General features: G+C 36.6%; 1 protein-coding gene and 1 non-coding gene across 3 annotated transcripts in view; one reads left to right on the top strand and one right to left on the bottom strand.

The window, feature by feature from the left end:
• Positions 1–10,962: 10,962 nt before the first annotated feature.
• Positions 10,963–11,068, bottom strand: LOC112138611. The gene has a single exon (XR_002917822.1). It is a non-coding gene; the product is annotated as a U6 spliceosomal RNA (small nuclear RNA).
• A 3,646-nt stretch (positions 11,069–14,714) lies between these two features.
• Positions 14,715–25,517, top strand: part of rapgef5a (Rap guanine nucleotide exchange factor (GEF) 5a) — a 56,381-nt gene continuing 45,578 nt past the window's right edge. The window contains exon 1 of one of the 2 annotated variants that reach the window (XM_024258280.2): positions 14,715–15,392. In XM_024258280.2, coding sequence (XP_024114048.1) covers positions 15,207–15,392 — 186 coding nt within the window. In that variant the 5' untranslated portion in view covers positions 14,715–15,206. The remainder of the gene's footprint in view (positions 15,393–25,517) is intronic. The other variant, XM_024258285.2, reaches the window with a different exon arrangement.

Raw genomic sequence — 25,517 nt, 5'->3', positions numbered from 1 at the left:
CTCTGCGTCCCGGTACTGGACCAGTTGTACTTCGTGGCCCAGAGGTTGGGGCCCCGTGAATAAATGGGAACAGCCACCACGTCAAAAAACGACAAGTTGGGGAAACACAAAATGTAAATTTTTGACACAGAGGAGTTCTTAGCCAAACGTCAATATGTGAGGAGTTGGGAGTGAGAATGTCTTAAACACACTTCTCGCCACAGCCCGCTTTAATGTGCCGTCCTGGATGAGTTGCACTACCTGGGCCACTTGTGTGGGCTGTAGAAGTCGTCTTATGGTATTGTTGGAGTGACAACATTCAAAAGTCACCAAATCAGCCATAAAACAAAATGGCGGAGAGGTTGTCCATGGTCATCACTCCTTTTTTGGAGTGTCTTGCTGATCGTCTATTTTTTCAAGCTGTTGTCTATTCCCCTTGAACAAAAACATGACATTGATTGTGAGTCAGTATTGATTCCTAATTGGAAGTTTGATTACCCAGAAGTGTGATTAACTTGGAGTAACATTGACTTGTTTAGGTGTTCCCTTTATTTATTGAGCAGTGTAATTTACTATGAAAAGTTGTGTCCAATTCTGTGAAAGAAAAAGAGATATCTTAAAGTCATTAGATAGTATATTTAGTTTAATTCAACTAAATGTATGCATCACTACTAATTCATAAAGACTAATGTCTTATGAGCCATTTTACATTGACAGCCAACTACTTCTGCTTCTTTCCCCACAGCATCATGAATAGACATAAACTCGCCACTGCTTCCTTTCCATTTACATAACTCACTCAAAAATTTTTATTGGTTATTTTAGAAACTAAATTTACATTATATGTTAAAGAATATGGAAAAGAACACCATATCACCCTACCCAATTACCTAGCAACCTCGCTAAGCTAGCTAACAGATACCTAGCTGGCAACCTAGCATTCTTTCTTCCCTTTTTAATTTCATTTTTTACTTTGATTGTATAATTAAGAATTTTATAAATTCAATTATTTGATTATTTGCTGTGTTTTTCATATTAATGGTTCACAGGTATGGAGAGAAAATAGTTTCACTGGAACCTTTAGATTCTGGACTAATTCTGGAAAACTTAAAAATAAAGCGATAAGTGTTTTAAAAACACATATTTAGACTTTTTAATTTACTTAAATTGTAATTAATGGGCATATCTGTTCAAGAAATTAGAAAAAAATCAAGTTTTGTATATCAGGTGGAAGTACTAATTAAAGATTTGTATGTGTATGAGTTGCTTTGTTAGTTTTAAGCTGTTATAATTTCATGTAACGCGTGTGTTAATTTTATTCTGTATTTTTATGTTTTTGACATTCAAGTGTACATGTGAATACACAATCCATGAGTCTATTTTCACTCCACATATTGACAGGAAAAACAACTGAAATTGAACAAATAAACATAAAATGTTTAAAAAATTTCTATTCAACTTATTAAAAACTATTTTTATATTTTTCTTCACCTAAGGTTCATTTAAACTTTAACAAATTCATCTGACTTTGTTTAAACGGACAAAAGTTTGTGGCTCATGAAGACAAATCTCCAACTTTAGAAGATGTTTTAAAAAATGTACAGAAAATGTTTCTGAAAATTTGTTGGCATTTTTTTATTTTGTAAACCACATAATATTTTAAAAGCAGCATTTATTTAATTAATTAAGTTTGGGGAAAATAAATTTAGAGACAAAATTAATCTGTTGATTCAAGAAAATCCTATAAAGTGATTAAACTAAAGTAACTTTCTATTCCATGTGTGGTTTATTTGGAGTTATTTGGTAAGTAAATAAAAACTGTACTATCCTACCAGTTAATGTATATCTGATTCAGCAAACTAGATTAAAAATTAGGCAGAAATAATGAAAATCAGCACTCCTGCCTGTAATTAAATTATATTTTAAAAGCACCTTTCTAACTGTGCGTGCCATTGTAAATTAGGGCTAAACTGGAAAAACCGAGCAACTATTGAAGCTGAATTATTACACTATTTATATCTAACCAGTAAAATAAAATCATTAAGTAATAAGGAGATCTCAAAAAGTTTGTGAAATTGGAAAAAAAAATATTGGTTTTAAAATAAGAAGAATATATTTTAGCGTTTTTTTCATATCCTGACGGATCCTCATGAAAAAAGCTTTTCTTGATAATACGGTTTTAGCTAATGTTGACCTGCATTAACTTTTTTTCTTTAAAAGAAAATCTGGATATTTGCATTAAAATTAGGTATAAAATACCAAATATCTAAAGAGCTACATTTAGAGTGATAAAACTGACTGAATTTATGACAGAATATCGCTGACATTAAAGGTGTTTTGTTGAGACTGACACACCTTTTGATCCTTCTGTAAGCAAGAATAAAAAAAAAATAAGTTGCTCAGCATCCTAATTGAACATTGTTGCATAAATCGTGCACAGCCCATGAAATCTGAAATGTCAAATGTACTAAAGCTCAGTGTGCATCATCTGACTGTTTCTCTGGAAAACAAGGTGTCCCCTAGAACCCAGAGTCTGACCTACGATGCAGGAACACGCCCATCCTTTCAGCAGAAGTGACAGATGAGTGATCTCACAGGCACATTGCTTCATATACCAAAGCACTGCAAGAGCGCCGGCTCACCATGTGGGTGGCAGACAGTGCTACTAACAATCACAAAAAAGAACATTCAGCACATTGGAACCAGTGCATCATCTGCTGGTGTGTCCGCAGGAGATTTCTACACATTTTGACAATCAAAAAGAACACGTGGAACAAAAAGTGTGTTTTGATGCTTTTATTCAACAGATCTAACTAGAGACACAAATTCAGCTCAGTAACAGGAAGAGAAAAGTGCTGTTTTTAACATGTTCTTGGGACATTTTTCTCACAATAAAGGACATACATAAACAAAATTCAGCTTTTCTGGATGTTTTTTCATTCAAATCATAAAATCAGGCGCAGACGTTTGTAAAAGATCCTATTTGTGACGTAAAAAATCCAATCAGGCAGACTCAAAACTACTCAAAACTCCCTGCTTCCCTTCATTCTGATGCCTCCATGTGGACCAGGGGTCTGCAGCCTGAAGCTCCCGAGCCACATGTGGCTCTTCTACTCCTCAGTTTTGCTCTCTGGGTGAAGAAGTAGCTCAAACTTAAAAAAAATACTGAGTTGTCATCATTTTAACTTAGATTATTAGGTTTATAAAGTTATGGCTGAGGTGCTCCTAGAACAGTAACAGAAACTATTAAGTTTCTTACAACCCTGCTGACATTAGTGAAGTAAGATGATCTTATTTTATCAGTTTAAAGCACATATTTTATGCCGCACAATGTTGTTTATTAAACGAACAGAAGGGAGAATCTGTTTCTATTGAATAACAAACCAATGAAGATGATGTTCAGGTTAACATCAGTAGTAAGTAGGGAAAAGGATGATCCTATGAGACACGGGATGGCTTTTATTTTGAAAGGAAGTAAAAAATTATTTCACATTTAGAAAAAAAAAGGCTTTTCCACCATGTATTTCAGTGAATTTATGCCCAAAGAGGAAGAAATACATTTTATAAATGTTTAAAAGTATAACTAACATCTACATTTTAAACAAGATTAAATAAGACTCCTATGATCAGTGAGAAACCGACCCAAATGGCTCTTTTTGTATTAAAGGTAGCAGACCCCCGACGTAGACAAATAGATCCATGGGGGTGTGAGTGGCTACAAGCTAGCAGGGGGGGGAGAGTGTAAACAGATGGATGGTGATGGGAAGTGGGGGAGGGGTTGCTTCGCACCAATGGTTTCAGAAGTTAATTCCCAATGAACACCTGCCGCTCTGCAGAAACTATGTCCCAGAAAACAATAAAGGTTTTTAGATTCTGTTAAAAATGCCTAATGATAATTAAAAAAATTACAGTAAATCAAAGAACATAAACACTGGAGCTCCGTTGTTAAAGGGTTAAAAATGGATCAAAAGATGATTGGAATGGGTCTTTGAAATATTTAAGTTTTACCATACAAAAGCATGTATTAGCCTGTATCTCGGCCTAGTATATTAAAAAAATAATAAAAAAAGACACATCAGTTGAAGAAGTTGCCGTTAATTCAGTTAGAATCGGCATCTCCTGTTTGCATAAGTTGTCTTGAGGGCAGTCCCCTGATGACAAACAGACACGACAGGAGAATACCGTGATCCGCTGTGTGGGAGGAAGCTGTCTGCTCCAGAAAATAGACAGAAATGTAGAATATATATATATATATTTTCATTGATACAATTAGAAATTAGACTGGATCCATTCAAACTTGCACAGTACATAGACTATACATTGAAGGTGACTGACAGCATGCAATTTAGTTTCTCACCAAACACAAACAGAAAGTTTATTTTATTTCACATTACAGTTACAACAAACAGTTGGAGCATGAACAATTATTATTATTTTGGTCAGTAATTTACTGGTGGATGTTTTTGTCCAGACACACATCCACAGTTTCACACTGAAACACGCTTTTAAGGATAAACGGATACCCAGAATTTCCATCCTCTGACAAGCGAAAACAAAAAAGGAGGAAGTGGGAGCAAGTCGGGAGTTGAGGATGTGAAAACTTGGCAGTTACTTTCAAATGAGAGAGCTTATGTTTGGAGAAAGGGAAACCACGATTAAAGAATGATATCTGTTGAAGCATGACCACTGTCACTTTCCAGTGGGGCTGCCACGATTAGTCGACTAATCGGCTATTAAAATAATCGTCAACTAATTTAAGAGTTGATTAGTCGTTACTTTATATTATATGGAGTGTAGTAAAGTTACAAGTTATAATGGCATTCTGCTAGCTTTTTTGACTATTTTGGCACTTGTTAAGGTTTTCTTAGACTATTTTGGAATTTAGCTAATATTTCAGCTACAAGCTAGCTATTTTTGGCTAATTTAGGCTTTTTTTCAGTGTTTAGGCTATTTTGGAGTTTAGCTAATATTTCAGCTAAATGCTAGGTATTTTGGCTAATTTAGGATTTGTTTTGTTTTTAGGCTATTTTGGAGTTTAGCTAATATTTCAGCTACATGCTAGGTATTTTGGCTAATTTATTTATTTTTCTTATTTTTTGTTTTTTAGACTATTTTGGAGTTTAGCTAATGTTTCAGCTACATGCTTGCGGTTTTGGCTAATTTAGGCTTTTTTCCTGTTTTTTAGTAAAAAAAATGAAAAATTTGGCATTTGGCATTTAACTAATATTTTAGTTGGCTATCAGCTTCAGTGTTTTAAACTGTAAACTTCAGTGTTTTCAGCTATTAGCTTCAGCATTTTTTAGCTATCAACTTAAGTGTTTTTAGATATCAATTTCAGCATCTTCAGTGGCCAAATTCAGCTTGCAGTATTCACACTAATAGGTAATTCTATATATCTAGTTTTTAGTTAGTTTAAAACTAATGATGATAAAGAAGTGTGTTTTAAATCCAGTTTGCGCATGACCAGATTAGTCGACTAATCGGAAAAAATAATCAATGATTAGCCGACTATTAAAATAATCATTTGTTTCCAGGCCTTTGTTTCCATGTTCCTTCTCCCTGATGTTGCCATCACTTGAACGACGATGTCTTGTTGGTTCTCCATTACCATCCGGTCTGTCTGTATCTGGAAGTCCCACAGGATCTTTGCTCTCTCTTTCTACCACTTTCAGAGGTGTTTCCCACTTTGACCTCGGGGTTTCCAGTCTGTCTTCTTCACACGATCTTATTAATTATATGCACATAATCATTATTATTTTATTAAAATTCTATTTCTGCCTCAACTAGTCTGATCATGTCTCCTTATTTCTATTAATTTTTGATAAGTTCAAATAAATATGTCAAAAAGTAGCAACCTTCTGACATTTCTGCAAAAAGATAATCAAACTGGAGAATTTGCTGCCAAATCCATGACCACATGTAAAGATTTACACTTACATCAATGATAATTCACAACACTATCTCAATGTAGTGTGCATGTCTTGTGGGAGGAAGCAGGACTACCCTGAGAAAACCCTTACGCATGGGGACGACAAAAAAAGTAACTGCTCCCCCAGTAGAGGAAAAAAAAACCCTTTTGCCGCTCCGACCACCAAACCACAACACAGACTGTGCCAACTTAGCATTAAAATCGGGTCATTTTGAGCCCGCTGTCAGAATAGTGGAAGAGGTTTCCCTTCAGGGCGTCTTTTTGATTGAATCTTCAAAAATTCTAAGCTGAACTAAATAATTGATCCCTGAAGAGGAGTAGAACGCTTTATTTCCTCAAAGCAAGAGTTGAACAAACTCATTTTCAATTTTTCATAGAAATTTGAAAAAAAAAAATCATATTTTTAGTAAGATTTGAAGGATTAACAGATTCACAAATAGGACAAAAGGTTACAACAATATTTCTAAAATATGTGCTTACTGTACAACTGATATGCATGAGCAGTCAAGAGAAAAGCTGAGCAAAGCTGTTTTTTTTTTTTTTTTTTTTTTTGAAAATGTGATTAATGAAGTTGGCTCAGTTTCAAGGATGTTGAAGTGACATTGTGCCCATGTGATCAGAGTGGCTCAGCCGTCATTTAATGTGTCGCAGTTTCTATTTCACAATGGTTGAATATTTTCCGTGGACAACAGGAAGGGCAGTTCAGAGTACGGTGTGGACGCTGTTACAATATTAGATTGGAACTCCTTGAACTTCACTAGTGATTAAAGAGAAAAAAACTGTGTTCAAAACATGTTGTATTTTTCTCATAATGGAGGACACATATATCGAAATAAGATAATTTCTGAGTTCTCCTTTATTCAAATTTTATGAATCAGGAGCCGATGAAAAAAATGTTGTTGGATTTGTAACAAAGAGAATACGTTGGCACACAGTAAATCAAAGTACTGCTCTTTTTTTCATGTTTGACATCATCTGTAGCAATAGGTTATTTATCCAAGTAAGGATTTTCCCTCTCTTAATAGGATTTTTAACCCTTTAACACTGGAGCTCCAGTGTTTATGTTCTTTGATTTACTGTCATTTTCTGAACGTGATCAACATATTTCCAGCTGATTCTGCTGGAATTATGTTGATCCGTTAACGGTTAAAAAGGTAAAAGATTTTGTGTTGATTTTGCGCTTCTGGTGTTAAAGGGTTAAAGACCCACTCCAATGAAAGTCCTGTTTTTAACATTTTCTTGTAGGTTTTTTCTCACGATGGAGGATAATTTAATATTTTAAAACTGCATTTTTAAATATTTCTTTATTCAAAAGTAAAGAAAGCAGGAAAGAGTGTTAACGAAGGAATGATGGGACATCAGTTGAGACTTACTTCCACCGTCACAACTCTGAGGCAAATATCTGCTGAACTCCTGCTGCTCTGTAGAAAGTACGTCCTTGAAAATGACACATTCATTTTGGCTAAAATCGACATAATCAAATATATATAGATTTTTTACTTGTCCTGTTAGACTCATTTGACTGTTACTATAGTGGGTTCTGAATCTTCTGACACATGAGGTGTATATTTTTATAAATCCTCTCTATATATGAGGCTAAACTTTATCTATATTAACTATCTTTATATACTTTTTTTGTTGGACCGGGCGGAAAAGAAGAAGAGGGAAAACTAGAGAGTAGGATGTTAAAGATGGGAGAGGGGTAAGGATTAAGGAAGTTGGACGGAGTATAATCATAAAGCGATAGGTTGGTGGAGGTTTATAATCATTACTGGCAGGTAAGTGTTAATCAAAAGGGGCGGGGCCTGTCCACACACACTAAAACGTTGCAAACTTACCAGTCAGTTCCAAAAATCCTCACATACAAACATGCTAATATGTACACAAGGCCAACTGCAGTTCACATGCACACACTTATGCACACAAACCAACACAATACAAGATACCAACAGATGAAAAGAGGATCAGAGTTTTTAAAGTGACAAACCAACTTCAGGATAAATGTTCTGTCTTTACTATTCAGCGTAATAAATGTGCATTCAAATACCATATTTGTATGTTTTTTTTTATTGCAGTTCATTTAATTTGTAGTAATAGTGATGAAACATGATATTAATTACATTTTTTTATTTTGCCACAGACTTTTAATGTGTTTTTTTTCATCTCTACTTTTCTGAATTCTTAAGATCATCAGTAAATAATCAAGTTTTTTTTATTGTTAGTGTTTTAAAATGTCATAAATGTAACATTATTGCTATTTCGGGGGCTACATGGTGGTGTAGTGGTTAGCACTCACAGTGAGAAAGTTTGAATCCCGTCTGTGTCCTCTTTCTGATGGTGTGTTCTCCACATGTATTCCTCTTCTTACAGTCCAAACACATGCTTCGTAGGTGGAACGGTGTCTCTAAATTGTCCCTGTATGTGTGAATGTAGTTGTGTGTGTTCAGTTTGTACTTGGGCTGCTGGATAGGCTCCAGCAACCCAAGACCCCAAGAAGGATTGATTAGATTTAGAAGATTGGATTATTCATATTTTCAATAAAAATCTGCTGTCATTGTAAGTTAGGATATTTTTTTCTAAAAATAACGCAAGTAAATGTTTTACAGATGCAGCTCTGAACCTAAACTGTGAAAACCAAATAAAATCACCATAAATAATCTAAAAACTTTTGATTTTAACACTTCAGAAAAGAACAACCTTGTGGTGGTGTATGGAAAGACGTGACATTGCACACTCAAACCTTAGTACATTTGCATAGTTTGGACCTAAGGGAAATGTACCAATGCCGGGCTTTTACTCTTTTTAGAGGCGAAAGTACTTAACCCCCACTCCCAAAACCCACTGCCCCATGAAAAACGCTTGACTTTACTGCAGAACCTCCCTAGAGAAGGCATGACAACACTGGGAACTCAAGTCTAAAGTCTACAATTAGTAAGATCCTCATTTGTTCCTCTTTTTTTCATTATTACTGAAACTTAGGGAAATTCAGTTTCCTGTTACATTAATAGCTGTCTGACCACACTGACAAAGCCAAATTAAAAGGAATCTCTGCGTTTGGCTAATAAAAGAACATGAAACAGGCAAGGTAGCTCCACTGATGTAATGCAAAAGCCCTGAAATTCTAATATTGGGTCAGGGGTTATTTTGGTGGCAGAGACTGATGACAAGAATTTATTTAGTGACACGAAATGTGACCAAAATTTGACCTCAAATAATAAAAACTTAAAACACGACAGACTTAAAAGATGAAGATGAGGATCGGAAATTAAACAGCTGATTGTTTACAAGTTAAAATCTGAAAAGATGATCTACAAACTACTATTTTTTTTTATAAATTTTGGTCATTTTACCACATATGCTTTATAATCAAATCAATCAATTTATGTGTTTTATGTACAATTTCTATAATTTACTTAACATTAATTCAAGCAGAACTAAGTTTAGATGCCATTCCCCGAAGCTACCACTAGATGTCCCCATAGCTCCAATAAGACAGTCCAGTCCTCTCATTTAAAACGACTCAGGTCTTGTTTAGCCAGCAAACTGCAACACAGGGACCAATATAAATTCAAAGAAATTCTCATGTTTTATGTCTTTAATACCATTGAAACACAAGGAGTTATTAGTGGACTCTTTTCTTGGTGTTATTGTATTTTTAATCCAATATGATTTTTGCTTTGTTGACTACGTCGCAAAACATTTAAAAAATTTACTTAAATAAGAAAATAAAACTCCCAATGATGTAAAAAAAAAAAGTCATACCAAGAATTCCAACTTAAGACAAAATTCTGTAGTTGAGAATTGGACGATCATTTAAAGAAAATTCAAAAGTAGAAGAAATTAGGGCTGGGATTCTATAAGTTCACTTCCTCCCACTTCCTTTCAAGAATCCACTGAACTAAACATCTTTTCTCAAACTAACATAATTTTGCCATTGAAAATTGTTTCTCAAGTCGATTATTTTTTCTTGCAAGACAAAATATAAGATAATCTCCCGAGACATGGTTCAGGTTTGTAAATGTCTTTTGCCAAAAGCAGAAAATACATAAAGGCCTGTGTTTTTTTTCTTTTCTTTCTTTTCTTTCCAACCATAAAAAGTGTAATACATGCGCCCTGCCTTTAGGGGGCTCCAACTGCCCCGTGATCCTGAAAGGGACAAAATGGATTTAGAAAATGGATGGATGGACCCTAAAAAAATCCCAAATTATTTTATTGTCACACCAAAAAAGAGACAATATCTTATTTTACCAGCTGGCTCAGAGAAGTTAAAATCCTATTGATTTCTATTTTTAAAAAAAAACTGCAATTACTCAGTCAACATATTTGTTGGAACAACCCCTTTTGATCTGCTAACTTTTTTTTTAACATGTTCTTATTTTTTTTTTTTTTTTTTAGTAATGCAAGTTATTCAAGTTAAACTGGTCAATCAAATGAATAAAAGTGAGTGGTCTTACTTCGAACGTCGTATTAACAGATTCTCTCAAACCTGCTTTCATGAGGATGTGGCCTTCCAACGCTCTCATAGGTGGGAGTGGTTGCCGTAGAAACGTTGACTCACTCGGACCAATTACTACTTACTCATGTCATCTGGCTCCAACATGGCGGCATCCACAGTGAAAAAGAAATGGCGACTGAACTGACTTACTTTGGTCTGAACCAGAACTAAGTTGTTTTCTATGGTTGACATCACTCTTACTCAGTCCAGTTCTCACAAACAGTCAATAGGAAAATCCCTTCTTCTTTTTTTTTTTTTTTTTTGCAGCCATATTATTAAACCACGACGCTAAAATAATTTTTGCAGACTCTGCATTTGGACTAAAATTTCAATAGCGGTTCTCACATGCAAAAGAAAAAGTGGATTATCCCAGATAGTTAAGCATCAATTTTCACTATTCCGTCACCCTCCGATACTTGAGGCTCTTACACATCTTGTTTGGATACTCTATGTTTGACAGTACTTCAGTAAATCAACATTTTTCTTGAACGCAAACCGATGTAAACTAGCAGCTGCAGCCAAGTAAAACTACTGGGGGTTTAGGCTATTTTTTTTTTTTTTTAATGAGGAACGCTTCACGAATGTGCGTGTCATCCTTGCACAGGGGCCATGCTAATCTTCTCTGTATCGTTCCAATTTTAGTATATGCACTAGAGAACTAGTGCAATTTTAGGCTAATTTTGAGATTAGCATTTATTTCAGCAACATGCTAACATTTTTGGCTGAATTAATTTACAGAGAAATGCTGTACTATGAAGTTGAGCTAGTAAATTAACAACAAGCTTGCTTTTTTACCACTAAAGGTAAAAACGTTTAAAAAAAATCAAACTTTGAGAGATGCTAGTTTCTTTTCACATATTTTTTGCTTTTGTTTGCAAAAAAAAAATAGACATTATTCACAATTATTAAAAAACAAAACAAAAAGAAGGTCATGAATGAAAATCCAAATTTCTCAAAGGCTAAAATAAGTCAGTCCTTCTAGGTTTTGATCAGTAGAAAACTAGTCCAAATAGCCCTTTTACTGTTAAAAGTTGGTGATGCTTGGCTTAGAACTAGCAAAAAAAAACCACTTATAATTGGACTGCATAGTGTTTATTTTGAAGTAATCCCATCAGTTTTTCCTCCTTTCAAATGCTTGAGTGGAACTCCTTGATTCTAGATTTTTAATGTTAGATTTCTTAAGAAAAATGCTGCAGATGGAGATAACTTTAGTGATTTTTTTCTTAAGTTAAGTGTTATTCTCCGATTTTTAGGTTTCTCCTTTTTGTACCAAAAGCATGTATTAGAATAGATGAACAAACACAAAGCAGTATCTATAAATATTACAATTCACATCAGAGCTATTTGCACCCTTCCCTCTCTTTGTCCACCCTGATCATCTTCTGTCTACAAATGTTCCACTACATCCTCCCCACATCCCTCCTCTCATCTTTTTTCCACATCCTCCCTGCTGTTTGTGCCTTTTTCTCAGGTCACGGTGTTCTCCTTCCCTCTGCACCCCTTCCTCTTTTGCCCTGGATGGAGAGCAGCGAGAGGAGGAATTGTATCTCCTCCGTTTGCCATAGGCTCTCTTCAATATTTAATCAAGAGTGCATTTGTTTGAAGAGAGCTCTGCACACGCGTGTGACTGGGAGATAAAGACGGATCTCCAACATATGTATTTTTACATACCTTAAAACAGTCTGTATTTCTTCGTATTGAGAGATGATTTAAGGATTTCTCGTCTCTTTCTGGATTTTTTTACTTCACTTTCTGAATCCATTTTCAGCTCCAGCCTCATGAAACAGTCATCAAGCGCTGTATAACACAGCCTACGCACTCCTGTGAGGGCTTTTATTCCCCCCATGCATGCCGCTACTATTAGTTTTCAATGATTTTGCTTAGTGTGCATGTGTGACGAAGTGTACATGTATCATGGGCCGGGCTCCAGGTGGTCCCGAAGGACCACAGAGCAGCATACATCATCATCTAGACTCAACACAAAAAAGAAAAGTCCCTTCTCTTCTTCTGCTTCTTCAGCACTTTACTCATTTAGACACTTTAAAAAAAATCTTTTTGTTTCACTTTTAGGCGCCTGCTGCTCCTTAGCTTAAAATCTGCAGCTCCCCTCAGATTTTTGGAGGAAATTGTGCATCGATCTCAGGGAAATTCAATTTTTAATTTAAATGTTCTAGCTTTGTAGACTTAAATCGGTTAAAGAAACATCTATAGTGTGAATAGTGTCAAAGAAATGCTCTGAAAATCTAAAAAAAATGTCTATTTTTATGTATAATTTAAAGTTTGTGTGTGTTTAATGCTGGGCATATCGAGGAAAGATTCATAATTTAAAAAAGCAAGGTGAAAGAATAAAAAAAAAAAATGTCTGATTGGTGCATTTTTGAAAAAGAGATTTTGCTTTCACTTGTGTTTCCTGCACATTCCAGGCTGCTGTCAGTAACCGTTTGGCACAATCCCATCCCTGACAGAGACCCATTATCCCAGATTAGAAGCATTATCTGGAAGCTCATTTGACATAATTTAATTAAACCAGTAGAACTCAGTAAGATGGTTTTAGTGTGACACTGTATATTAATTAATGTATTTCTTCTTTTTTTGTGTTTTTAGTCATCTGAGGTCAGTTTTTAAAGACTCACTGATCATCTTTTGATGTTGTAAAAGCTTCACCAACAGTCTTTAAATTATGATTATGCTGTTTGTAGATAAAATCAAAAAACCTTTTTGAGGACATTAGAAATTCACCTCTGAGTTGTGGGCGGGACCGTTGGGGTGGAGTAACCCCGCCCCCTTTTCTTCCATTCATCCATCCATCTTCTTGACCGCTTCTTCCCTTTCGGGGTCGCGGGGTGCCGGAGCCTATCCTGGCTACTGATGGGCGAAGGCGGGGTACACCCTGGACAGGTCGCCAGTCTGTCCCAGGGCCTCAATCACACACACATCCACACATTCACACCTAGGGGCAATTTAGAGTCACCAATTAACCTATGAAGCATGTTTTTGGACGGTGGGAGGAAGCCGGAGTCCCCGGTGAAAACCCACGCATGCACGGGGAGAACATGCAAACTCCACACAGAAAGGTCCCAGCCGGGAGTCGAACCGGGGCCTTCTCGCTGTGAGGCAAGAGCGCTAACCACTGCGCCACCGTGCAGCCCCCCTTTTCTTCCACGGAGAGAAATCTGTTTACACTCTGTCCTGCTAGCTTACAGCTCCTCACACCCACAAGCTAACATTAGCGCTGCAACAAAGATGGCGGGCAGTATCAAAGTCAGATGCAACAAACTGAATCAAGAAAAACTCAGATATAATTTTAAGCTTCATTTTATTTTAAAAACGCAACAAGAACATGTTAAAAAAACAAAATTTGTTTTCATTGGATTGAGTTCTTAATACAAATTCTATTCATATCAGTCTATAATGTGCTGTTCAGTTCCTAAAACTACTAAAATCAAAGTAAGGTAAAGTTTTAAATTAGAATATATTGGATTAATTGGTTAAAACTCATTTCTATGTCGACTCTAAATATTTTTATGTTTAAATCAGATTTAAAACAAAACAAAAAAAAAGCCAAAACTTTGAAGAAATGGCTGGTGCGTGTAGTGGTTAGCGCTCATGCCTCATAGTGAGAAGGCGCTGGTTCAAATCCCAGCAGAGTTCTTTCTATGTGGAGTATGTATGTTCTCGTCATGCATGTGTGGGTTGTTTACCCCCCACGGTCCTAAAACAGGTTTCATTAAATTAATGTGTGACTCTAAATTATGTGAGTATATGAGTGTGTGGCCCTGGAAAAGACGGGCAACTTGTCCGGGTTGTACCCCACCTTCACCAATAGCTGGGATAGGCTCCAGCAACCCCAAATGGATTAAGTGGGTTCTGAAGATGGATACAAATTTAAATAATGTGGAAAAAACTGAAATATTGAAGATGTCACTTTAATCCAATTATTAATTGAAAATAGAATTATGAAGAAAGAAATAAAAATGCAAAATTTATACCAGAGACAATAAATAACAATCTGCGCCAAAAAGGTTAGGACTTATACTTGATTTTATTTCCTAATTTCAATCTGATTCCATCAAATATCGTTTTTTGGGGGTCAGTTTTCATATAAAATCTATTTTATTAGCCCCTGGGAAATAAAAAAATCCACAATGTAGTGATTTCAAACTAAATATTGTTATTAAAGCGATTTTAAAATCTGTTTTTTCCAACTGGAAAATTAGATCCAAAGGAAAAATCCCGATCCAATTAACACTTTTTAATTGAGGATCTATTTCTCCAGGTGTCACGTTGCTCACCTGCATCATTACTGGGGGTGTCTGCAGGCTTCACAGCATTCCTTGCCCTTCATGCTGAGGGTAAAAACTATTGGAAGCTGCGCTCCCCTTGCATGCAGGCAGGCTGTGACTTTTCTTAGTTCGGAAGCAGAAATCTGAGGCAGGTAATGTCGCAGCTCAGCCTCCCCCGTGTGCAGCCAAACAGATGACAAAACAACAGGATGAACAGTGAATAGACTGAAGGAGAGGTGGAAGTGATGCAATGTTTGTGTGCACCTGTAACACCCCCCACCTCACTAAAGAGACGGATCAACTTGGCGGCACGGGAGTAGGACGCGGCGCCAGCCATTGGGTGGAGCCGCCGCGTCACCAGTGCGCACGGCTTGGCTGCAGATGCGGATCGGTGTCAGTGCGCGGCGTTGGGGGGGACATGGCAAGTAGGCGCAAGCGGTGCGCCTGGTGAGGACGCGGGGAAGAAGGAGGAGGACGCGGGACACACGCAGCGGAGCGCGAGGCGGACACGCAGGAAACCATGGAGGACACGGAGCCCGCAGAGGACGGCGTGCTCGCGGGGCTGCGGTGGAACCGGGGCGCGCGGGACCAAACTCAGCTGAAACACAAAATCCGGGATCTGCCGGGGCTGCTGAAGCACGGACTGCACCTGCGGAAGAAGAGCGTGAGTGTTTCTGACGCACCGTCCTTCCGTGTTTGTGTAGACGTAAGCAATGGCCTCAGCTTTGAACCAGCAGCTCTGTCCACGCGGGCTGCTTCACAGTCTCGTCACGACTCAGGTGTTTTCATTTTACTACAGTCGCAGAAGCCCCCGTCATTTATACATATGTGCTTTTACGCATGCTCAGGATCTGCTGGGCTCCATACCTTTACAGTCCTGTAGTCAAGGCAACACCACCTCCTAAAGCTGGATGTACTTTTACTGTCTCATCATGTTACACAATGTTCACATCATCACTCAGATCTCATATTCTTTATACAAATACTTATGAAATATATATTAAAAACAAGAAAATGATTCATTGAAGATCTACTCTTATAAAAAGGATGTTTTTGCTGTTTTTTACATTTTCAATTTTCTGACTTTTATTAAGAAAATTGGAATTTCTGTTTTTTTTTTTTTTTTTTTTTGGTCAAATTGTTGTCAATCAGGAGCAGATGAAAAAATACAGTTGGAAAGATCGTGTTTGTGACAGAAAAATTTGTTGTATGTCTTTATTTTCTTCATCTCAGCTGGCATCTTGCTCAAACCTGTATCACTGGATAGTTACAATATTGACTGGATATCCAAGATATTCTCCGGATAGCTCCAATACTGGATAGCTACGATATTCTCTGGATAGCTATGATATTTTCTGGATAGTTACGATGTTGTGTGGAAAGCTACAATATCGATTGGACCGGTACGATACTGTCTGGATAGCTACGATATTCTCTGGATATCTACGATACTAGGTGTGTTTGAGATCCCCCAGCGCCTCACCTGAATCGTCGGCGAGACTAAGCTGCTGCTGGAGGGGGCGGAGAAAGGCGCCTGAGATGAGGGCGAACGACGAGACTGTACGAGATCGAGGAGTTGGGGGTTGTCCTTAACATTCAGCTGAAAGTTAATAAGCCACTCCTCCTAGTATGATTTGTGCTGTTGTGTCTTTTATATTAATTTCTAACATCTTTTTGAGTAAAACTGTTATAAAATAGCCGCGGGATTCATTGCATGTGCACTGTCCCAAATAAACAGATTAATTTACATTAAAGTTACGTTTTAGAGGCAACAATAACAAATATAACCACAGATTATTTGAAATCTTGTTTATTTTTTCATCAGTGATTCACTACCTTCCAGAAAAAGTAATAAAATACACCGATGTCCTTCATTTAGCGCCAGTTATTTCACACCGAACTACAAGAACTGTGTGGACACAGTTTCCCACAATGCATTGTTTTGTAGTCATATAGGCGGCATGCAGCCAGCGCAGTACCTATTTTCTGGCTGCGCTGGCTTAGGAAGGCGCCTTGAAACCTTCGTGACGGCGCACATTTTACGTCAGTGCAAGAAACTAACCAACATGCACCGCAATCCAGGCGATCTGCGCAGCGCCTGGGGATCTCAAACACGCCTACTGGCTGGATAGCTACGATATTGACTGGATAGTTATGATATTTTCTGGATAGCTATAATATTAACTGGACATTTTCCCCCCTAAAATTAATAACCAATGCCACACAGTTTTAGATTTAGAGAGTCATTCATTTTTTTTTTTGTGCTTATTTTCAGATTTATAAATAAATCAATAAGCTTTTTGTCTTACTATTCCTTTTGTTTGTTTTTTTGAAGCTCAGCACTAAATATGTTGACTGTGTTATCCATGTGGATGTGAAAGTGTCAGCTTCACTCGTCTTCCTCATCAATGTCACATAATTCAAACACAAACTCCCATTCCCACTGTAGGAATCAGAGGCCGAGAGCCGAGACATCCGCTCACCTCTGGAACCTGATGTGCTAAAAAAAATAATAATTAAAAGACCAAAGAGAAGTGCTGTTTTTAGGGTTACTCCAGGTAGTTTTAAGAGATGCTTTAATGAGCTGCACTTCAAACCCATCTGTTTTTGCTAAAAGGTAATGATATTGAAATTCGAGTGCCGCCTTGTAAGCAAATGTCAGAGAAAAGTAGACCTTGGAGATGAGAAGTTAGTTCATCGCAGGGGCGGAGCTACAGGGGGCAAAAAGCTTTGCCCCCTGTAGCTCCGCCCCAATTTATGAGTCAATATTAGTTTCTTTATTGACAAAGATTGAGAAATCATCAATTTAATCTTCTTGAAGCATTTCAAAAACAACAAAAGGCATATTTTGAAATAAAATAAAATCGATAATAATAATAAAACAGTTAGAAGTATGTATTTTTTTAATCATTTGATTATTAATGGCCTTCCAGTCTGACGTTTTGCCACCCTTCCAAAGTCTTCTGCCTCCCAATATAAAATGTTGTAGCTCCGCCCCGATTCATTAGTATTAAAAAAATTGTAATAGATTGAGGTAATGCTGCAGTTCTCTTCACTTAAGACATTTTAGACATTACTAATGGTTTAGCTGCTTTTTTTATTTCTTAACGCTTAACGCTCTCAAACAATCGTCCACTTCCAATGAAAAGTCTGTTAACACCCAGTAACTCAAGTTTTCACAACCACTTTTAGCCCCTACGGCTGTTGAATGTGTGCTAAAAATCGAAACAGGTTGAATTTCGACCAATCAGGGACTCAGATTTGGTAGTGATATATGGACAGCGTCTTATTTAATTCATGGGAGTGCCAAACGTTTGATCGTTGTTCATGTCTATTGTCTATTGGAGTAGTAGAACAGTGAAAGAAAAAATTTAGACGAAGATCTACAAGATTTGCACCGTAGCCTCTTCTGAGTACTTACTGATACGCTAGTATCAGGTAGCTACGGTCCAGTAGAACCTGCGTTTTACGTGTTCCTGAATGAACATCACATTCTTGGTTTGTATGTAGCAGAACGCTTCTGCTCACCTGCTTTCACTGACATTTGCATATGAACTGATCTACAACTCGGTTTATTGCACTAAGTCATTTGTTTCATTGCTTGCTTCACCCTGGAGACTTCCGCCTTACATTAGTGACCTGATCTGGGTATTCTTTATTTCTGTTTTAGTGGGGCAGGTAGGAAAATATGCCCTGAAACTTGACTTTAAACCCTTTTATTACAAGGTGCACTGTTTACTGGTCAAACTTGATAGTTTGCTACAAGAAAAAAAAACAGGTTCATTTTCTTCCTCCTTCCTTCCTTGAGTGATCAGTCTTATGAAGTGTCGTGTTTCAAGGAAACCTTTGGTAGGATAAACATACTCAACAGCATGCCTGTACACATGTTTAGATTGAACGGGAATGTGCCAACCGTTGAGGTGTCAGATTCAGGGTTTTATAAGGTCAAAATTCAGATTTCTCTTTTAAAATAGGCTGTTTCCTAAAGTTGTGAAGGTATCTTTCCTTAAAAAAAAAAACCATCATAGCACTTTGATCTGAAGAGTTTGACAGTATAGAGCCAAAACTATGATATCTTAAAGAATAAATGACTAATCTGTTCATCTGATCAACTAAATTGTTCTTTAAAAAGTGATTGTTTTCAAGTTTTTTGCATTTCATACGTTACAAATATGCTCTTTTTTTAAACGACATGTTTTCGATTTGAATAAAGAAATGTCATTTTTCTTTAAATTTGTACTCCATCATGAAGAAAAACGCAAAAAAAAAAACACATTTCCATCTATAAATCTGTCACTAGACTAACCTGGAAGTAGGGATTTTTTTTGTTGGTTGTGAATAGATAACTCAACAAGTACTGACTGTAGGTGCTGGAGAGTCAAAGGTCACATGACGAGGGGTTTGTTACAGTGGAGCGGTGCTGATTTGCACATGGATCCCCGGGTGCTTTGATGTCTCCATTTTGAGTCCGTGTGCGACGGCTGCGTGGAGGAGTCGACAGATGTGTGTGCGTGCCTGAGTGTGCAAGAGGGAGCTTGCCAAGCATCCTGTGCCACAGCTCTTCACTGTGCTCAGCAATCTAATCTAAGAGTAATCCATTCCTCTCAGATAATGACCTCAGCTCTCCTGCCCTGTCTCTAGACTCTCTGGATATGCACTTTGAAGTCAACACATAAATTCTTTTTTTTTAGGAAGCGGATTTTCATACCGATGCATTTTTTTTTTTTGTAGTGTGTGTTAAAACAGAAGAAAACCACCTGGGACTCACATGTTCTTTGAGGGTTTTTGTGAATCGATACCCAGACGAGAAGATGGAGAAAGAAAAGTATTTAGAACAGGGGTGTCAAACTCTAGCTTTAGGTCGTGGGCCCAACAGGATAAACATTTACTAACCACTAAAACTAAAGTTTGAAAACTTCAAATACTTGGAGTACTTTCAAAATTTTACTCTCTATAAAAATATATTGTGTCAAAATGATTCTAGTTAGAAGTAATTTCAAAATAACATTGTGCCATTAATAACAATCAAATAAAATTATCTGGAGGGCCGGATATATTTAACCGGAGGGCCGGATCCGGCCCCCGGGCCTTGACTTGGACACGTGATTTAAAATATACAGTACATGGTTGGACAAATTGCTACACTACACTTGCTACATCTACACTGATTTTTCAAAATAAAGTGTTTTTCTTATAGGTTTCCTTTAATCTAAAGATCAAGAAAGTCTGTGAATTAAAATTTGCATAATTTTTCTATTATCTTTCTTAATTTAAACTTGATCAGTTGTTGTGAAGAACTATTTTTTTAGACTTTTTTTTTTTAAGACCAACTCTGATCATCTTTTAAGATGGTTCCCTTTAACGCCTGAGGCATCGCCGGTGACGCTTAAACACAAAATCTTTAACATACTTGGAACTTTTCAACCGTTAACACGTCACAAGCCACTTTTCTCCTGAAGAATCTGCTGGAATTATTATAAAAAGCAAATTGCAGTAAATCAAAGAACATAAACACTGGAGCTCCGGTGTTAAAGGGTTAATTGTGAGATACCCCACCCCCTTTCCCCTTCCCGTTCCTGAGAGTTCTCTGTTTAAGTGGAGCCAGCACACAAACGCTCTTTATCAAACTGCTTTTTTTACGTCTGCTCCTGATTCACAACGATTTAAATAAAGAAATACCCAGAAATGCAAATTTAAGCCTCATTTTCTCAATAAATCCCCAGAAAAACTGCCACAAAAACCAAGTGGAGAAAAGCACAAGAAACCTTTTTTTTTGCACGTCTGACCACATAACCATGTGGCGTTTCCTGAACTTTTTTAATGCTTTACAGACGTGCATCTGTCCTCAATTTTAACTGGATATTTTTTTAGATTAGTCCTTAAAGGTCCATTTTTGCAAAGATCGCTGTTACTAATAACTTGTGCTGGAGATGACCAGAGAAGCATTTTTTTACATGAAACTTTTTTTCTTTTTTTTTTTACTAAAATGTCACATGATCTTCATGTAAACAAATGCTTTGAATGGGTTTTCCCCCTTAAGTGCAGAAAGGAAGCTGCGCATGTTTGGTCCTGTTTTTATGTGGGCATCAATTTCTTTTATGTTAATTAGCTTCTAAATGCGCTCTTTCATATCTTAATATAGTGTTGCTTTCCAAAGCGGCAGTTTTCCCGTCTCTCCCTGTGATGGTGTTATTTTGCTTTTGTAGCCAACCCGATGTTGGCCTGCTTTACTTTCACAGCAAGTCCCTTTTGAACACATGTTGTGGATTCAAAGCAGCAGCAGCCGGCTCAGACTAACAGAAACAACTCTTGGCAGTCAACTTCACACGTTTTATCTACAAAAAAATAAATAAATCATTGATTAATCAGTGATTTATAATTTGGATATGTCTAATTTGAAATTAGAAATACAATAAGGATGTCCTGAAACCATTGACTGTATAAGATAACTGGACATAGTATGAAAAATGCCTTACTTCCTGTTCCAATAAATAAAGTCAATTCAGTCGCTATTTTATATGGAGGCTGCGATGTTGGAGCCAGTTGGTCGTAATTTGTCCAAATTAAGGAAGATCTCAATAGCAACCACTCTCACAAATCAGGAGCATTGACTGTAGAATCACTGGACATTTCAAGGTGTTGATATCACCCATAGAAAATGCCTCACCTCTCAGGGGAATTGGGATAAAGAAAAAAATTAGTTGAAAGAAGATGTTAAGAAGAATGTATCAGAGCCAGATTATTCTGACAAAAGGAAATGACTGAGAAATAACTGTCTATTTCTCAATAGAAGTCTATTGGATTTTGACTCTCTTGGAACCAGCGGGTACTTCCTGTTTGGAACATGAGGATGGGAGGGGTCATAGACGGTATACAGAGAGAACTGGACTGATTATCCCCTCTTGTTCCACAGTGGAAGTACCTGATAGTCCTAGAAATAAAAAAATCCCAAAGACTTCTAAAACGAAAATAAAATAAACGGCTATTCTTGCTCTGGTGTCTCTTTTTAACTTGTTCTTGCTAAACCTAATTTTCTTTTTATTATATATTTTCTTTATCACAAGTTATTAAAGTTACAAACTAGCCAATCAGATTCCTCATAAGAACATGTGGTTCCTGCTGGCCCCACCACAAAGCATTTGATTGACAGATTCTCAGACCAATTGCTAACGCCATCTGGTCCCAAAATGCTGATATCCATACAGGGGAAAAATTGTGATTGAATTTAATTCATTTCTTTAGAACCCGAGGGAACAGGCTTGTTATGTCCATCTCTATGCATGTCAATGGGAGGGGTTGATGTGTCCAGTGATTCTACAGTCAATGATCAGGAGTGAGCTCATTGAGATCCCACTGTTAAAAGCAGGAAAAACAAAATCTATCAAATGTTCAACATCAGACCACATGCTTTCATTGAAGCGTCTGATTGGCGAGTTGATAACTAAAATAACTTTGACAAAAAATGTGATGGAAAAAAAAACTAGGATTAATAAGAAAACATTAATAAAAAAGTATTCTGATACGCACAATCACTGATTAATAGCTGTTTATTTCTCAATAGAAGTCTATGGGATTTTGGCTTCTTGGAGACAGCAGGAACTTCCTGTTTGGAACACGAGGGGGAGGGGGTCGCTCAGTCCAGTTCTCATATACAGTCGGTTGTTGTAACTTAAGAATAAAGCTTGTTTTTGTGGTAAGCTAAAAACAAGTGCGGAAATACTGACGAGAAAGATAAACAATGCAAATTTGTGTTGAAAGGAAAGTGATCCCTGGTAAGTTAAAGTTCAGCTGGAATGTTTTTCTGTCCAGTTCTAGCCTGAGGTGACTAAATTGGGACAATTTGTTTTCATAAAAGATGTAATTTCAAACCTAATTTTCTTTATACATGTCCTCCATCATGAAAAGAATTGTACAAGGAAAATGTTAAAAACACCATTTTCATCAGAGTGCATCTATAAATGAGACTAAACTGGAAGGAGTGATTTTGGTAATACTGACAAAATACTGAAAAGTTAATTAACAAATTGATATAAAATTGAATAAAAATCGGTTTCAAATTATTATTGAGAATACAGATATGTTTAATTTTACCATTTTGTTTGTTTTTTAGTGGGCAATATTGGAACTTTCATTTTTAAATGTTTTTTTTTATATAAAACTAAAAGCAGTCTTTTCCACATGAAATATTTTGAGGAAAATCAAATAAAGGAATCACTCTGAAAATAATGTTTTTGGTGTTCTTGTGGCATTTTTATTATAATGGAGGACAAATATAAAAGAAAATTAAGCTGAAAATTGCATTTCTGGGTATTTTTTTTAAATTTAAATCAATAAATAAAGGTTGTGGGGGAGTGTGTAAACAGTTGGGTGATGGGAAGTGGAGGCGGGTTTACTCAGTGCCACAACTCGGATGAATTTCTAACTGCTGCTCTGCAGAAAATGACTTCTTTTTTAAAAATCTTGGCTAAAAACGGCATAATCATAATCAAAAGAGCTGTGAGAATGCTTTTACAATAGATTAAGATGATCAAAGTGGCACTTTAGTGAATCATTATTGATTAAGAACGGGTATCTTTTGAGTGAAAGTCTTCTGGTTTCCCATACAAATGAAAAATGAAAGCTTTAGTGTGTTGCCAGGTTTCTTTTCATACAAGTAAATAGTAGTAAAATCTCCAAGCCTGTAATTTTCATTTCCATTAGCTCTGGTGCTTGATCGTTTAGCACCCCAGATAGTATCATCTGTGTAATGAGAAGCACCAAACCTGTCTATGACTCTTATCATAACTCTGTTTCATTTACTTGAGACGGAAATCTGCTGTGGCGCCTTTTTTTTTTCTCTCCTTCAGCGTTTTTATCTCCCTCCTTCTCTCCCTCAGTGTTGTAATTACAATGATCTCTGCTTCTCGCTGCCTCTTCTCGTCTCCTCCCCATCCGTCTTTGTCATTTCCACAATTGTGCACTGAGGGAATTACCTGTTATTTTCACCTGCATTTGTCATGCACCACTACAAAGGGGATTTTCATTCTTTGACTTGATCTTTTAATTTCAGTCCATCAGTTTCTTCCTTTTCTCATTTAGTTTCACACTATAAATAGACAAACATGCATGCTTTTGTACATGTTTGGCTATTATGTAGATGCAAACAGGCGTTTCAGGCTTGCACATCCAAAACTCTCACATTCACGTGCAGCTACATATATTTTTAATACTGATTTTTGGCTCTTTTTAAGGGCTTGGTAGTATTTTATGGAAGTGTCAACTGTTTGAAAATTGATCATGGAACATGAATTTAATTATTACAGTTTTTACTCAACTGGAATTATTTGACACCAATCTTCCATATACCAGAACAAAGCTGTGAAATGGGAAAAAAAGCTTTGACTATGATTTGTGAGATTTGCACACCAAGTCTCCTCCAACTGTAGAAGAGGACATGTGCTGGTAAACAGTAAAAAGAGGATAAAGCCCCTCCCTTCTTATCCAGTGTGAACACCATGGGCTAAACATAGAAGTCATTTTGTTTGTACTGGCTAGATGAAATGTTCATACCTTGTAATCCTTAAAAAATAAATAATTAGTTCACTTGGCCCGTCTAAGTGTCAAAGTGTCCTTGGGCAAGGCACTGAACCCCACACTGCTCCTGGTGGTTATACGTTAGCACCAGTGTTAAAGCAACGTAGTAAAGTGCTAGAAAGGTACTATTTCAAATTCGAACATTTTAGAGGTCTTACACGATGTATGACCCAATAGAGCCACAAGCTTTTCTTTGTCCCGCCCAATTGCCACTTTTTGAAGTTTAGTTGGACGGAGCAAACTCGTCAACGCCCCCTTTCTAATTCAGGGTTTATTTTTGCTGTATAGATTCTAGGGCTGCAACTATTAATCGACAAATCGACTACTAATCAATTAGTAAAATAGTTGACGACTAATTTAATAGTCGATTAGTAGTTACTTCATATTAAATGGAGTCAGAGTGTAGTAAAGTTGAAAGTTGTTATGGAATTATGCTAGCTTTTTGGACTATTTTGGCTTTTATTAAGGTTTTTAGACTATTTTGGAGTTAAGCTAATGTTTCAGCCACATGGTAGATATTATTGCTAATTTAGGCTTTTTTTGTTTTTTCCGGCTATTTTGGAGTTAAGCTACTATTTCAGCTGCATTCTACTTATTTTGGCTAATTTAGGCTTTTTTCAGTTTTTTAGGTTAATTTGGAGTCTAGCTAATATTTCAGCTGTATGCTAACTATTTAGGCTAATTCAGGCTTTTTTGTTTTTATAAGATATTTTAGAGTTTAGCTAAATTTTCGGCTACATGCTAGCTATTTTGGCTAATTTAGGCTTTTTTCAATTTGGCATTTAACTAATATTTCAGCTGGCTATCAGCTTCAGCGATTTCAGCTATCAACTTCAGCGTTTTTATCTATCAATTTCTGTATCTTCAGCTATCTGCACTAGCATCTTCAGTGGCCAAACTCAGCTTACATCATTCACACTAGCATAATCGCAGGTAATGCTATATATCTAGTTTTTAGTTAGTTTAAAGCTAATGATGGTTAAGATGTGTGCTTTACATCCAGTTTGCCTATGAACCGTTTACTCGATTATTAAAATAATCGTTTGTGGCACCACTAATGGATTCCAATGGGTCACATCAGAGATTAAAATTCAGTTATAAACATAAATGCTTAAGAAAAACATCTAATTTTCCTTTAGAATGATGGATTGATTGTAATAAAATAGAATATTTGTCCTCTAAATGTGGTAGAGGTCAGAATCCCAGGTGTATTACGCTAGCTTAAGTTCTTTTTGCTTTGAGTTCAAACAAAACCTGA

The sequence above is a fragment of the Oryzias melastigma genome, linkage group LG11 (genome assembly GCF_002922805.2).
Source record: "Oryzias melastigma strain HK-1 linkage group LG11, ASM292280v2, whole genome shotgun sequence".
Lineage (NCBI taxonomy): Eukaryota > Metazoa > Chordata > Actinopteri > Beloniformes > Adrianichthyidae > Oryzias > Oryzias melastigma.
The sequence above is the reverse complement of the archived record's forward strand: the minus strand, read 5'-3'. Positions and strand labels throughout refer to the sequence as shown.